The following is a 14,874-nucleotide window of genomic DNA, read 5'->3' on the forward strand; positions in this document are numbered from 1 at the left end:
GCAATGAGATTTATTAAACAAAGGGATTTATTGAAGTTTACAGGTTGAGGGGAAGTTCCATAATGATAGAAGAAGCTGTCCCACTTTCACAGGTCCTAGCAGAGAGAAAAGCCACTGCCAAGTTCACAAGTAAGCTCACTTCAAGAACTCCAGCACTCTGCATATCTTTAGCTGGAAATTTCAGATCTGCCCCCAAACACTTTAGGGCTGGACCTAGGGATCCACCCATAGTGACACCAAGTTACAAGCTTGAATAAATCTCCTGAATCTTTTGGGGGACATCCATGTAAACTACCCCAGCCTCTATAAACTGAAGAATACCTCCCACATCAGACTAGCCTGCCTGTATGAAACAGCACTGGTTACATAGGTATATTATCCTTTTTTGTGACTTCAAGCAATTTATAATCTTTCTGGACATCTATATTTTTTTAATCTGTAAAATGAACTTGGCAGGTAATTTCAAAGATTCTACCTAGAAATATTTCTGTCACTCTATCCCTATGGTAACACACTGGCAAAAAAATATGCCTTCTGCCAGGCATGGTGGCGCATGCCTTTAATCCTAGCACTTGGGAGGCAGAGGTAGGAGGATCGCCGTGAATTCAAGGCCACCCTGAAAGTACATAGTGAATTTCAGGTCAGTCTGGGCTAGAGTGAGACCCTACCTCACAAAAAAAGAAAGAAAGAAAGAAAGAAAGAAAGAAAGAAAGAAAGAAAGAAAGAAAGAAAGAAAGAAAGAAAGAAAGAAAGAAAATATCCAAAGATTATATATCTGTACTTACATTTGTTTCATAGTTAAGGAAATGAAGCTAAAAGTCAAACAGGAACCCAGCCTGATGATTCACACCTGTAATACTAGAACTCCAGAAGCTGAGATGAGGGACTGCCATGAATTTGAGGCCTGCCTGGCCTACACAGTGAGTTCCAGGCCAACCTGGACCAGAGTGAGACCCTCTTACAAATACATAAATGTTACCTAAGTCAAGGGTGATATTCCATATCCTGTTACTTAATTGTCCTCTGCTGAGAATTCAGGCCAGCAGATTTGAAATGCAGCAGTTTTTTAAGCAAAGCTGGCATTAAGACTAGGTAGCCATCACCAGAAACTTTCCCAACTTGGTGATTCTAACTGCTACTATCTTCAGGCTAGAACTGTTTCCAATTTCAAATACAGTCACTTGTTGACATGCATACATGCATACCTATATACATACATACATACATACATACATGAAATAAACAGGCCCTAGCTGTAGAATTGCATGTGCAGAATGGATATTGTATATGCTCAGGGAAAGATGGATACATGTCTGAATCCTTGGCAGAAGTCACATGTGTGTTTTCTTTTTGTCGTTTGGACAGGGTCTCATTGTAACCCAGGATAGCTTGGAACTCACTCTGTAGCCCAAGCTCACCATTTTTTTTAGAGGGGGGTGGTTAAAGATAGGGTCTCGCTTTAGCCCAGGCTGACCTGAAATTCCTATGTAGTCTCAGGGTGGCCTCGAACTCTCAGTGATCCTCCTACCTCTGCCTCCCGAGTGCTGAGATTAAAGGTGTGCACCACCATGCCACAATAATTTTTCTTTTATATACCTATATCCCCTTGCACTACCAGAATTGTTAAGACTGGTAGTGGGGGATGGGAGAGATAGGGTAGTGGTTAAGGTACTTGCCTACAAAGCCCAAGGATTGAGGTTTGATTCCCCAGTATCCATGTAAGCCAGATGCACAAAGGTGCACATGTTTCTGGAGTTCATTTACAGTGGATAGAGGCCCTGGCATACCCATTCTCTTTCTCTCCATCCCTCTTTCTCTCTCAAATAAATAAATAACATTTTTTAGCTGGGTGTGGTGGTGCACACCTTTAATCCCAGCACTTGGGAGGCAGAGGTAGGAAGATCGTAGTGAGTTCAAGGCCAATCTGAGACTACATAGTGAATTCCATGTCAGCCTGGGCTAGAGTGAGACCCTACCTTGTGAAACCTATATATGTATATACTTTAGAAAAGACCGACAGTGAGTACGAGTCATTCCCTGATTTCTGGTTAATGTGTTGGCAGTTATTATTCAAGGTAGTGTGGTCTTTAGGGTAGACTTGTTTTTACATAAAATAGGAAAATCTGGGACTGGAGAGATGGCTTAGCAGTTAAAGCACTTGCCTGTGAAGCCTAAGGACTCAGGTTCGATTCCCCAGGACCCATGTAAGCCAGCTGCACAAGGTGGCGCATGTGTCTGGTGTTCAATTGCAATGGCTGGAGGCACCTATTCTCTCTCCCTCCCTCCCTCCCTCTCTCTCTCTCTCTCTCTCAAGTAAATAAATAAATAAAAATCTTAAATAGGAAAATATGGTTCCCCTTGAGCAGAATCTGCCATTTGCTGAATTAAGGCAGATGAGGCCCTATCTCCTGACTTACAGTTAGGGTTATCTGGGGACAACTAGAACTCCAAATACTTATTGTCACAGAAAGAGGCTTTCCTTATAAAATTATTTACCACCATTCATTGACAAGTCAGTGTGTGCCAGACACTGGAAAGCCATTATCTTTTTCAGCAGTTGGCTTTAACATAGAGTTTCTCTTTTGGCACCTGACCCCCCTCAGGGATGGTCAAGCCCAGGTTGTGTTATAGGTATTGCTGAAGCTGCTCAGACTTTAGGACTTAGGAACTCATGTTACTTTATACCAGCTGTATGATGTTATCCCCCTTTACAAAAATGAAAACCAAGACTAAAAAATTTAGAAACTTGTATATATTTATATAACTAAACAATGGTCAAAGTGAGACCAAAATTTAGAGCCTATGTTCTTAATGGCTTTGCTATATTCTTAGACCTACCCTTTCCAGACATCTTCTCCAACCCTGCCAGTTTGTTTTTTATTGGCCTGTGTGAAGCAAAGTATTTTAAAACAAAGAAGAGAGCATGAGATCTTTGTAGATGAGGACTTTTGTCAATCCCACCCAACACTTGCATCCAGATGCTCCTTTGTGGAGAATCATTCATGCCTGTAGCACCCTTGGGACGGTTTTTAATAGATAGGTGGTGCCTCCTGGCCTGTGAAGGCGATTACTCTTGATTTCCAGGAGCTGTCTCAGTAGCTGTTTAGTCATTATGATGACACTGTTTTCATCAATTGTATATTAATTTCAGGAGTGCAGAACTTTTATTGCTATGTCCTCTTAGGAAGGAAAGTTCAAATTCCATTTCATAGAGAGAAAAGCTGAGACTCAGAGGTGTTGGATGCTATTTGAAGTCTTGTAACAAGAGTGAAATTTCCAGTTACCTCTGTTGGCAGCCTTTCCAGGACCCAATGTTCTGTCTGTCCTGTCATAGTGGGGAGTATAAAGATTCCTTAAGAAAGGGCTGGGGATGTAGCTCAGGTGATAGAACGTTTGCCTTGCATGCACAAGGCCAGGCTTCAGTCCCTAGCACCACATGCCTGGTGTCTCAGCCCTTGAGAGAGAAGTTCAGAAGTTCAAGGTCATCATCAGCTACAAAGCAACTTTGAGGCCATCCTGGGTGACCCTGTCTCAAGAAAAAAAGATTTTTTGGTTTTTCAAGGTAGGGTCTCACTCTAGCCCAGGCTGACCTGGGATTCACTACAGAGTCTTAGGGTGGCCTTGAACTCACAGCAATCCTCCTACCTCTGCCTCCTGAGTGCTGGGATTGTAGGTGTGTACCACCACTCCCAGCCAAGAAAAGATTTCTTAATGTACATCTATACATTTTGTGGGTGGTTTTCCTGTCATGAAGCTACCTTGGGGCCATGGTTCTAGATATAGTTTTAGGAAGTCCACAAACCCAACAACTGATTAAAGGTGAATTTGTGGTTGGGGAATGGAATATTACCTACTAATTTTAAAAGGGAATTTCTCCTCAGCTTTATGGCACATATCTGTCATCCCAGCTACTGAGGAGACTGAGGCAAGAGATTGAAAGTTCAAGGACTGCCTGGGATACAGAAAGGGACTCGCAATTGATAGGGCCAAGAAGTCAGATATAGGGCTGGAGAGATGGCTTAGCGGTTAAGCGCTTGCCTGTGAAGCCTAAGACCCCGGTTCAAGGCTCGACTCCCCAGGACCCATGTTAGCCAGAGATACACAAGGGGGCGCACGTGACTGGAGTTCGTTTGTAGTGGCTGGAGGCCCTGGCGTGCCTATTCTCTCTCCCTCTCTCTATCTGCCTCTTTCTGTCCCTCTCAAATAAATTAAAAAAAAAAAGAAGTCAGATATAGAGGCAACAAATTACATAAAGCATTAATATTGAAACACAGGGAGGCTTCTGAGGCCCAAATGGGATGTGCTCCTGAAATTTTAAGGTATAAGACTAGACATGGGGCTGGAGACATGGCTTAGCCATTAAGGTGCTCGCCTGCAAAGCCTAAGGACCTATGTTTGACTCTCCAGGTCCCATGTAAGCCAGACGCACAAGATGGTATGTGTGTCTATAGTTTGATTATAGTGGCTGGAGACCCTGGCACACCAATTCTTTCTCTGTTTCTCTCATTAAAATGGGAGGGGGGGTGCTAGGGAGATGGCTTAGTGGCTAAGGCACTTGCCTGCAAAGCCAGAGGACCTCGGTTTGATTCCCCAGGACCAACATAAGCCAGATGCACAATAGAATAGGCCTGTGCATCTGGAGTATGTTTGCAGTGGCTGGAAGCCCTGGCATGCCCATTCTCCCTCTCGTTCTCTCTCTCTCCCTCCCTCCTTCCCTTCCTCCCTCCCTTCCTCCCTCCCTCTTTCTCTCTCTCAAATAAATAAATAAAAATAAAAATATTTTTTAAAAAATCTTTTAAAAAATAATAAAAAAGCTCTCTGATCACTCCAGCTGTGAATGAGTTTTTTTCCCTTGGCTGGGCTTGGCCTAGGCCCTAGCCTAGGCCCAGCCGGGAGGGCCTCTTAGCCCCTATTCTGCATGGGTTCTTTATCCCCTCCAGCTCCCCACATGGCAAGAGCTCTTTGAACTAACATTTTTTTTTTCTTTCCACGCTTTTTTTTCCCCCAAGCCCTCCACATGGGATCTCTAGCCATGTGGGTGCCTTTCCTTGGCTCTACTTACCTCAATAAATACAATGATTTAATTTAAGAGCCAGGCATGGTGGTACACACCTTTAATCCCAGCACTCGGGAGGCAGAGGTAAGAGGATCACCATGAGTTTGATGCCACCCTGAGATTACATAATGAATTCCAGGTCAGCCTGGGTTAGAGTGAGACCCTTCCTTGAAAAACCATAAAAAATAATAATAATTTAATTTTTTTTTTAAAAGCCGGGCATGGTGGTGCATGCCTTTCATCTCAGCACTTGGGAGGCAGAGGTAGGAGGATCACCATGAGTTCGAGGCCACCCTGAGACTACATAGTGAATTCCAGGTCAGCCTGAGCTAGAGTGAGTCCCTACCTCGAAAAACAAATAAACAACAACAAAAAAAAACATCAAAGAGCAGTGGTCAGTTATTTTTGGTGGGAGGAAATGCCTCTGGGCATGATGTCTCAGCCTGTGCTGAATGGGGGCAGGAATGAGGGAGAAAGGATACCAACACATGATGTATCCATACAAAACATCTTGTTAATAATAAAAAACATTGAAAAAAGATTTGAAACTTCAATTATAAGATAGGTTCTTAAGGAATTTGACAGTATGATATACTAAATGGGAAAATGTGAATTGGAAATAGGCTAATAAATTCAGGACTGTGAGTGGCATGGCTTAAGAAAAAAACAGTGAAAGAGAAGTAGTGATGGCCAGAGACAGCAGAGGCCTGATGAACTGACTGGTGGCTCTCTCCCTGCCCTAAGCACAGCCTTAGACCTTCCACTACCTTGGCAAGAGAGAAAGCCCAGGTGGCCAAGGCTCTCATGAGGTAGTCAGAGGACAGATGTACTTTTTTTTTCCTTTTCTCCCAGCATTTGGCTTTAGTAGTTTCTCTTTTGGCACCTGACTCCCCCTCAGGGATGGTCAAGCCCAGGTTGTTGTGTTACAGGCATTGCTGAAGCTGCTTAGACTTTAGGACTTAGGAAGTCATGTTACGTTACTGGGGGCTGCTACCGTGTGGAGGAATTCTGCCTTTTTCTGTCCTTCAGCCATTCAATTAAGAGCCAAGACCTTGGCTGTAGATATTTCCGCCATGAGTGCCGCCCACGTGCACGAGAGAACTAGATTCCTTTGTGGGTGACTGCTGTTGCTGGGCACCAGCACTCTTGACTACGGCACTGACAAATGGAATTGCAAGCAAAGGAAGCTGCCTCAACTGGGGTCTGAGAGACTCAGCAAGCAGAATGATCTTGTGGGGCTGGATGGCTAGAGGCAAGCAAGCTGGGCCTACCTTCTCTTCCCTCCAAGCCCAAACTCGAAGACTCACCTATAGGACACAGGCTTTCCCAGTGTTCTCCAGCTTTTCTGTCACCCCAGAATTTTATAGGCCAAGTTCCTCATCACTCCCTGCCACCCACACCACAAGCTTTCCTTGATGTCATAGTCTTCCTACAGGTCAAATTCACTCAACCAAAAGAAAAAAAAAAGCCAGGGTGGTGGTACACACCCTTAATCCTAGCACTGGGGAGGCAGAGATAGGAGGATCATAGTGAGTTTGAGACCACCCTGGGACTACATAGCAAATTCCACGTCAGCCTGGGTTAAAACAAGACCCTACCTCCAAAATCCAAAAAAGTCCGGGTGTGGTGGTGCATGCCTTTAATCCCAGTACTTGGGAGTCAGAGATAGGGGCATCACTGAGAGTTTGAGGCCACCCTGAGATTACATAGTGAATTCCAGGTCAGCCTGGGCTAGAACGAGACCCTACCTCAATTAAAGAAAAGGAAAGAAAGAGTCTTCATTCAGATTACCACAGTAGGGCTGGGGATATGGCTCAATAGTTGGAGGCACTCGCTTGCAAAGCCTGACTGCCCAGGTTTGATTCCCCAGTACCCACACAAAGCCAGATGCACAAAATGGCACATGCATCTGGAGTTTGTTTGCAGTGGCAAGAGGCCCCAATATGCCATTACATACATACCACACACACACACTCTGTCTTTCTCTCTCTCTCTCTCTTTCTGCTCCCAAATAAATAAAACCATTTTAAAAAATATTACCAAATGGGCTAGAAAGATGGCTTAGCGGTTAAGGTGCATACCTGCAAAGCCTAAGGACCCAGGTTCGATTCTCCAGGTCTTGTGTAAGCCAGATGTACCTGGTGGCACATGCGTCTGGAGTTTGTTTGCAGTGGCTAGAGTTCCTGCCATGCCCATTCTTTCTCTCTCTGTCTCTAATAAATAAATAAAAATAAAATCTTTAAAAAAATATTACCAGAATTGGGCTGGAGAGATGGCTTAGTGGTTAAGCGCTTGCCTGTGAAGCCTAAGGACCCTGGTTCAAGGCTCGGTTCCCCAGGTCCCACGTTAGCCAGATGCACAAGGGGGCGCATGCATCTGGAGTTCGTTTGCAGAGGCTGGAAGCCCTGGCGCGCCCATTCTCTCTCTCTCCCTCTATCTGTCTTTCTCTCTGTGTCTGTCGCTCTCAAATAAATAAAAATTAAAAAAATATATTACGAGAATAAATAGTCATTGCCCTCTCCCTTCCTTCCTTTTTTTTTTCTTCTAGGTAGGGTCTCACTCTAGCCCAGGCTGACCTCAAACTCACCCTGATCCTTCTACCTCTGCCTCCCGAGTGCTGGGATTAAAGGCATGCGCCACCACACCCGGCCCTCTCCCTTTCTTCTTAACCACAGATATCCAAGGTTCTCAGAGCCAATGGAAGCTTGAATCCTCATCCCATAGGAAGTTAGCCCAGGAATAATGGTGCATACCTATTATCCCAGCACTCAGAAGGCTGGGGCAAGAGGATCACAAGACAAACTCCAGGTCCCACTGGCTAACGTGGGACCTGGGGAACCGAGCCTTGAACCAGGGTCCTTGTGTTCCAGGCCAGCTTGGGCTACATAGTATAATACTGTCTCGAAAAAAAAAAAAGCTAAAGCCAAAAGAAAGAAATCAGGGTGGGAGAGATGGCTTAGTATTTAAGGCACTTGCCTGCGAAGCCTAAGGACCCAGGTTTGATTCTCCAGAATCCACAGAAAGCCAGATGCACATGCTAGCACATACATTTGGGCCTCATTTGCAGTGGCTACAGGTCCTGGGGTGCCCATTCTCTCCCTTTCTCTATCTCTCTCATAAATTAAAAAATAAAAATAAAATATTCTTAAAAAGAAAACAAAAGTAATCAGAGAAGCATTACTGAGGAGAGATTCTCTCATCAGACAAAAGTTCCAACTTATTCTTGATTTTATTTGCAAGCAGGGAATAAGAGGGAGAGAAAATGAAAACGGTAATGCCAGGGCCACTTGCCACTGCAAACAAACTGCAGATGCATGCCTACTTTGTGCATCTGGCTTTACGTGGGAATTGGCAAACTGAACCTGGGCCATCAGGCTTTGCAAGCAAGTGCCTCTCCAGCCCTCCAACTTATTCTTTTTTTAATATTTTATTTTTATTTATTTATTTGGGGGAGACAGAGAGAGAATGACACACCAGGGCCTCCAGCCACTGCAAACGAACTCCAGATGCGTGTGCTCCCTTGTGTATCTGGCTAATGTGGGTCCTGGGGAATCGAACCAAGGTCCTTCCACTTTGTAGGCAAATGCCTTAACCACTAAACCATTCCTCCAGCCCCCTCCAACTTATTCTTGAAAGTGTTCACTGTACTCCAAGGCTTGGATACCCAAGGCAGTAGAAGGCTGGGTTGGCATTGAGACATGAAAACAAGTGGCAGATGGTGCTAAGGAACATCCCAAGACTAAAGAAATATGGTTTCCAGAAAGGGAGAAACAGTGACACTGGCAAAGTCTTAGTCAGCAACTGTGACATCCTGACCAGAAAGCTCTTCAGGATAGGGCTGAGAGCACACTGACAATATCAGCGAGGCTGGTGACCTCAGGCACTCACTCTTTTGTCACTTCTCTTTTTTTTTTTTAAACCATATCCAGTAAGCAGTCTTGGTGGCCAGGCTGGGTAGGTCAGGAAGGGCAGAGAGTGGAAGAGATTAGGAAGTGGTCCCAGAGGGAACCATTCCCTGTGCCCTGCTTTGCTGCTTGATACGCATGTCCTAGCTAGGGTCTGAAACCTGTGGGCCCTTGTCTTCTGCCAGGTACTAGAGGTGGTTCGAGCCAACTACGACACACTCACACTGAAGCTGCAAGATGGACTGGACCAGTATGAGCGCTACTCGGAGCAGCACAAGGAAGCTGCCTTCTTCAAAGAGCTGGTGAGTGCCCCACCCCATCCCTGCCAGTCCCTTGGGGACTGTTCCCAACCTTTGAGATCATGGATACAACTTGAATTTACCAAAGGCTGACAAAACTAGAGGGGCTTCGGGATAGGGTATCCCACTGTCTACCAAAGCATTGTCCACCTTCTCTGTAGTCACGGAGCAGCTGGGTGGGGGGTTCAGGGGGCTCTGGCTCATGGCTCCGTACTGTGTCCTCAGAGCACTTAATGAGAGTCATTGATTCTTCTCCTCCTTCTGCAGTCACTCCTTTCTAACTCCCAGCTGCCTCCTGGTCTGAGGGCGCTTCTAATGTGGCCCTCCAGCCTTCACTCCCATTTTCCAATCATTCAGTCTCTTCCACTTCCTCCCTTGGACACCCAGAGACAGTGAGGCAGAACAGCCTCCTACTCCCCTCCAGTCAGCATCTCCACAGAACCAGCCTCTCCTTATCGATTGTCCCTTTCCTGCACTGCACTCAGCGCTGCTCCCAGGAAAGACTGTCTCCCTGTCATCCTGCCACCCTGCCAGCTTGGTTCCCACAAACACCCTGGCTGGGAACTGTGACGAGGACACACTGTCTCTTTTTTTTCCCACCTCTCCCTTTGCTAGGGTAGGACTTCATCAGCCCGGCTTTGGCTTTCCCATGCCACATCTGTGGTAAAGGAGCTGGACTTTAGATCATCTGTCTATGCTAAACACACCCCAACTAGTTGGGAACAGGGAACCCGTTACTATAAAGAGACAGCAGGCAGCATGGTTTTGCAGAGTGGCTGCTGAGTATTTATGTCATTTTAGGGGGATTCTGGGGGTCACCAATTAGTAAAGAATGTGTTATTGGGATATGGAGAGCGCTGTGAAGGAGAATTAGAGGAATTAGAGAATTAGAATTAGTTTGTTTGTTTTTTGGTTTTTGAGGTAGGATCTCACTCTAGCCCAGGCTGACCTGGAATTCATTGTGTAGTCTCAGGGTGGCCTTGAACTCAAGGTGATTTTACCTCTGCATCCCAAGTGCTGGGATTAAAGGCATGTGCCACCACACCCAGCCTGTTTGCTTTGTTTTTTGAGGTAGGGTTTTGCTCTAGCCCAGGCTGACCTGGACTTTACTATGCAGTCTCAGGGTGGCCTTGAACTCAGAGCAGTCCTCCTACCTGTGCCTCCTGAGTTCTGGGATTAAAGATGTGAGCCACCATACTTAGCCTGGTTTTTTTTTTTTTTTTTTTTTGAGACAGGGACTCAATCTTTAGCCTAAGTCTGGCCTGTAGTTTGCAGCAGTCCTCCTGTCTCAGCCTGTCACGTGCTGGGATTATGAGTGTCAGTCTGCACACCCAGCAGGAGCTGTGTCTTGAGGTCCACTGACACTGCCTACCTCTACCTTCCTTCTCCTGTCCACCTCTGGCACAGGGGAACAAAGCACTGTCTGGTCCAGTTGGGAGCTAATGAGCTTGAGGTGCCTGCTGTTTGCCATGCTGCTGTGCCTTCTGCTTCCTGCCTGATGACTTCATTACTTTTCCTATAGCCAAGCAGAAAGTGAAGGAAACTTCCCTGGACTTTGGGGCCCAAGGCAGATGCACTCTTTTTATCCTCCCTGCCTCCTTGATTTGTTAAAGTAGGCGCACTTACTTCCTAGGGACAAGCCTCTTTAGTAGAGTCTGCTAAATTTCTTACAGAATCCTTTCATAGTTGAGAATTTGGCTGTTAACCCTTTTTCACGGGTCTTTCCCCTACCAGCACAGGCAGCACTTCAGCTTGGCCCTGTGCCTCAGGCACTGCGCTCTGCTGTGTGTGACAGGCCCTCTTCTTTCCTCTCTGCCTGTGCTCTCTACCTCCCCTCACCCTTTTCCCAGGTTCGATCCATTAGCACCAACGTCCGAAGGAATCTGGCCTTCCACACACTCAGCCAGGAGGTCCTGCTAAAGGAGTTCTCCACTATCTCCTGAGGCCACACCACCTGACAGCCACTGACTGCCCTTACCCATGAGGCCCCTGGGCTGGAGGGGAGCGCAGGGAGTGGGGACTGCCTCCAAGACGGGGAAGAAGGAGACATGACAGGAGTCTCTTGGTGAAGGCCGTACTTCTGTGGAGCTTGGACAGCAGGGGCCAACCCAGGATGATCTTATTTGGGGAAGAATTGGTGGGCAAAGAGTATGGGATTTCAGGTTCAGCTCCTTGGACACTGCCTCAGACATCCCATGGAGATTACAAACTGGTGGGGCAAGCCTCATCATTCTGATGGCCAATGGCTTGTCTTGGCTTCTGAAAACACATTAGTTTTCAGATATTGCTGGAACCACACATCCTATTTCTTTGGACCTAGGACAGAGCTAGGCTGTGTCTACTGCCCCCACTGTACTGTGTCTAGTCCTTAGCACCCTTAGCTCTGGTTGAGGGTAGGTCCGGAATGGATACCATTTTTCTGCTCTCTAAATCAAAGTGGATGCCTCTGAGAAGTTGAAATTGGAATGTGCCAGGTGCTCTGCGGTCCGACCACTGCTTTCTGAATTTTCGTTTTGGCACCAGAAGTACCTGTTGGCTTTCCCTTGCCGCCAACCACTGACTCCTCAGCACAATAGGCCCACAACCTTAGCCTTTCGTTTTTAGTCTGTTTTAAGCTGTCTTAAGGGTATGTGTGAAATAAACCTTGACAGGTTTTCTGGAGCCCTCAAGGTGCCTACTTTGGCTGGTTCACTCTCCTGCAGCTTTCCCCCTTCCCAGCCACCCTTCCAGTGGGAGCTTCTGCTGAGCTCCGTCCACGTGTTCCACCCCCTCACCCTGCTGTTGTTTACATCCAGCCTGCCTAAGAATTTCCTCTGGAGAGGCATCTGTTCCTGCTGTGGTCTGGTGCTGGAGGGAGAGAGCCTGCTGGGGGCAGGGTGCCCTTCATCTGAAAGAGGCCAGGTGAGCATCATGCCTGGTGCCTCTGTCATGCCTCCATCTTGTCTGGCCATTCTGTAGCAAGGGTCTGGGCCACATGTCCTGACCTTTGGGAAGTTGGCCTGTGGATTCTTCCTTTGGTTAGCTTCTCCAGGACCATGGCGGGCTTTGCATTCTCCACAGCTGCTCCTGAAATAGCTTCTGTTTTAAGATCCCCACCCCTTTCTACAGCCCCAGGATGGCAGAGAGCAAGCAGCCCAGCAGAATCTGAGGTAGAGCAGGAACCCAGCAGATGTAGGAGAAGGCAGGTCTGGGACTTCCCAAGACTCATTTAGCTTCAGTCTGTTGGGTTCCTTACTCTCCATGAGTCCCAGAATTCTGGTTGAGCAACAAGTATGCTAGCTCTAGAGAAGCCATTACTGCCATCATGATGTAGGTTCTTAAGCTATCACAGGCCAGGTCACTGACAGCACCATGTATCTCTTAACACAGGACATTTAGTATTTGCCACGGTGATAAACCCCATAGTAGCTGGATCTGGAGCTGGTGGCAAATTGAAGCTATTAAAAATTGATTTGTGGGGCTGGAGAAATGGCTTAGAGGTTAAGGTGCTTGCCTGCAAAGCCAAAGGACCCAGCCAGGTTCAACTCCCTAGGACCCACGTAAGCCAGATGCGCAAGGGAGTGCACGCATCTGGAGTTCATTTGCAGTGGCTGGAGGCCCTGGCATGCCCATTTTCTCTCTCTCTCTTGGTCTTGCTCTCAAATAAATAAATAAATAAAATGTTTTTAAAAATTGATTTGTGCCAGGCTTGGTGGAACCTGCCTTTAATCCCAGTACTAGGGAGTCAGAGGCAGGAGGATTGCTGTGAATTTGAGGCCACCCTGAGACTACATAGTGAATTTCAGGTCAGCCTGGGCTGGAGGGAGACCCTACCTCAAAGAAAAAATTTTAGACAGGCATCTTGGCACACACCTTTAATCCCAGCACTTGGGAGGCAGCGTAGGAGGCTCACTGTGAGTTTGAGGTCACCCTGAGACTACTCAGTGAATTCCAGGTCAGCCTGGCCTCGAGTGATACTCAATCTTGAAACCCCTCCAAAAAAATAATTGATTTGTGTGGGTTTATCTTTTAATGTCTCCCCTCCCACCTTCTTCTCTTTAAGGTAATTGCCCAGGTGCTAGTCCCATTCTAGTAAGGAGACCCCTCTTTAAATATTTTATTTATTTATTTATGGTTTTTCGAAGTAGAGTCTTGCCCTAGCCCAGGCTGACCTGGAATTCACCATGTAGTCTCAGGGTGGCCTTGAACTCATAGTAATCCTCCTACCGTTATCTCCCAAGTGCTGGGATTAAACATGTGTGCCACCACACCTGGCTTTAAATATTTTATTATTAATTTATTTATTTGAGGGAGAGAGAGAGAGAGAGAGAGAGAGAGAATGGGTGCACCAGGGCCTCCAGTCACTGCAAATGAACTCCAGACTCATGAGCCACCTTGTGCATCTGGCTTACGCGGGACCTGGGGAATCAAACCAAGGTCCTTTGGCACACAAGCACCTTAACCGCTAAGCCACCTCTCCCACCTGAGACCCCTTTTAAAGGCTCTTGTCCTCTTGGGACCTAATGGAAGCCGGTGGGATTCAGAGTGTCCTCCCTTGACCTCTGGGTGGAAGAACGCAGAAGAGAGTTCTCCAGAGGTTTTGTTTTGTTTTGTTTTGAGGTAGGGTCTCACTCTAGCGCATTGTGACCTGAAATTCACTGTAGTCTTAGGCTTGAATTTACAGTGATTCCCCTAGCTCTGCCTCCCAAGTGCTGGGATTAAAGGCATGTGCCACCGTGCCTGGCCTGAGTTCTCTAAACTTAGTGGTATTGAAGCCAGCCAGTCTTTTGGGCTCTTTCTGGATTCCTGCCAGCCTTTCCTATAAAGGGAACAAGGGCAGCTCTAGGATGTGGGCACTAAGTATAGGCCCATCTCTTGGCTGGTTTCTTCACACAAACCTATTCCAAGAACTCCAAACAGGAGTTCCTATCCTGTCCCAGAAATCAGCATGGAAAGGAGCTGCCCATGCTCTGTGCATACCCAGCCCTCTGCCAGCTCTGCAGAGACAGGGGCCAGGACTTATTCCTGGAGACCGTCCTTCCTACAGTGGCTGCAGTGTCCTTCTTTTACAAGCACTCCACCACAATTTCTGCTGAGTTGATTGAACCCAAGTGTTTGGAAATTAAGTCAAACGAGGAGAGTAAGTGTGTTCGGGTTACTTGAGCTGTGGCTTTTGGTGTCCAGGGCCACTCCTGGAGACTACCAGGCCCATGAAACTGAAGAAGCTCTGCTCTGTGCTGCCCTACCTTCAGAAAGGGAGCTAGGTTTAAGGGAAAGTGACACTTCTAGATGAGGCATTCTTTCCCTCTCTGCTCTCAGATATCTGAATGCCCAAACCTTTCCGTAGTCTAGACAGAGCAGGTACAAAAGCGAAAAGGGCAGAAAAGTTGAGAGAGACCAGGCGTGGTGGCACACACCTTTGATCCCAGCACTGGGGAGGCAGAGGTAGGAGGATAACTGTGAGTTCAAGGCCACCCTGGGACTACATAGTGAATTCCAGGTCAGCCTGGGTACAGTGAGACCCTACATTGAAAAAAAAAAAAAAAGCTGAGAGAACAAAAGGCAGGCAACAGCCAGGTCAGAAACTGACCTGGGACACTACCTTCTGCTGGCCTCGGTGGGGAGGATGTCATTA

At 46.8% G+C, this 14,874-nt stretch overlaps 1 protein-coding gene across 3 annotated transcripts in view; it reads left to right on the plus strand.

Moving 5' to 3' along the window:
- Window positions 1–11,929, plus strand: part of Armh3 (armadillo like helical domain containing 3) — a 260,564-nt gene extending 248,635 nt beyond the window's left edge. For all 3 annotated transcript variants that reach the window (XM_045136186.1, XM_045136180.1, XM_045136191.1), the window contains 2 exons: window positions 9,147–9,263; window positions 11,111–11,929. In XM_045136186.1, coding sequence (XP_044992121.1) covers window positions 9,147–9,263; window positions 11,111–11,203 — 210 coding nt within the window. In that variant the 3' untranslated portion in view covers window positions 11,204–11,929. The remainder of the gene's footprint in view (window positions 1–9,146; window positions 9,264–11,110) is intronic.
- Window positions 11,930–14,874: the final 2,945 nt, after the last annotated feature.

This window comes from Jaculus jaculus, chromosome 1 (genome assembly GCF_020740685.1).
Source record: "Jaculus jaculus isolate mJacJac1 chromosome 1, mJacJac1.mat.Y.cur, whole genome shotgun sequence".
Classification (NCBI taxonomy): domain Eukaryota; kingdom Metazoa; phylum Chordata; class Mammalia; order Rodentia; family Dipodidae; genus Jaculus; species Jaculus jaculus.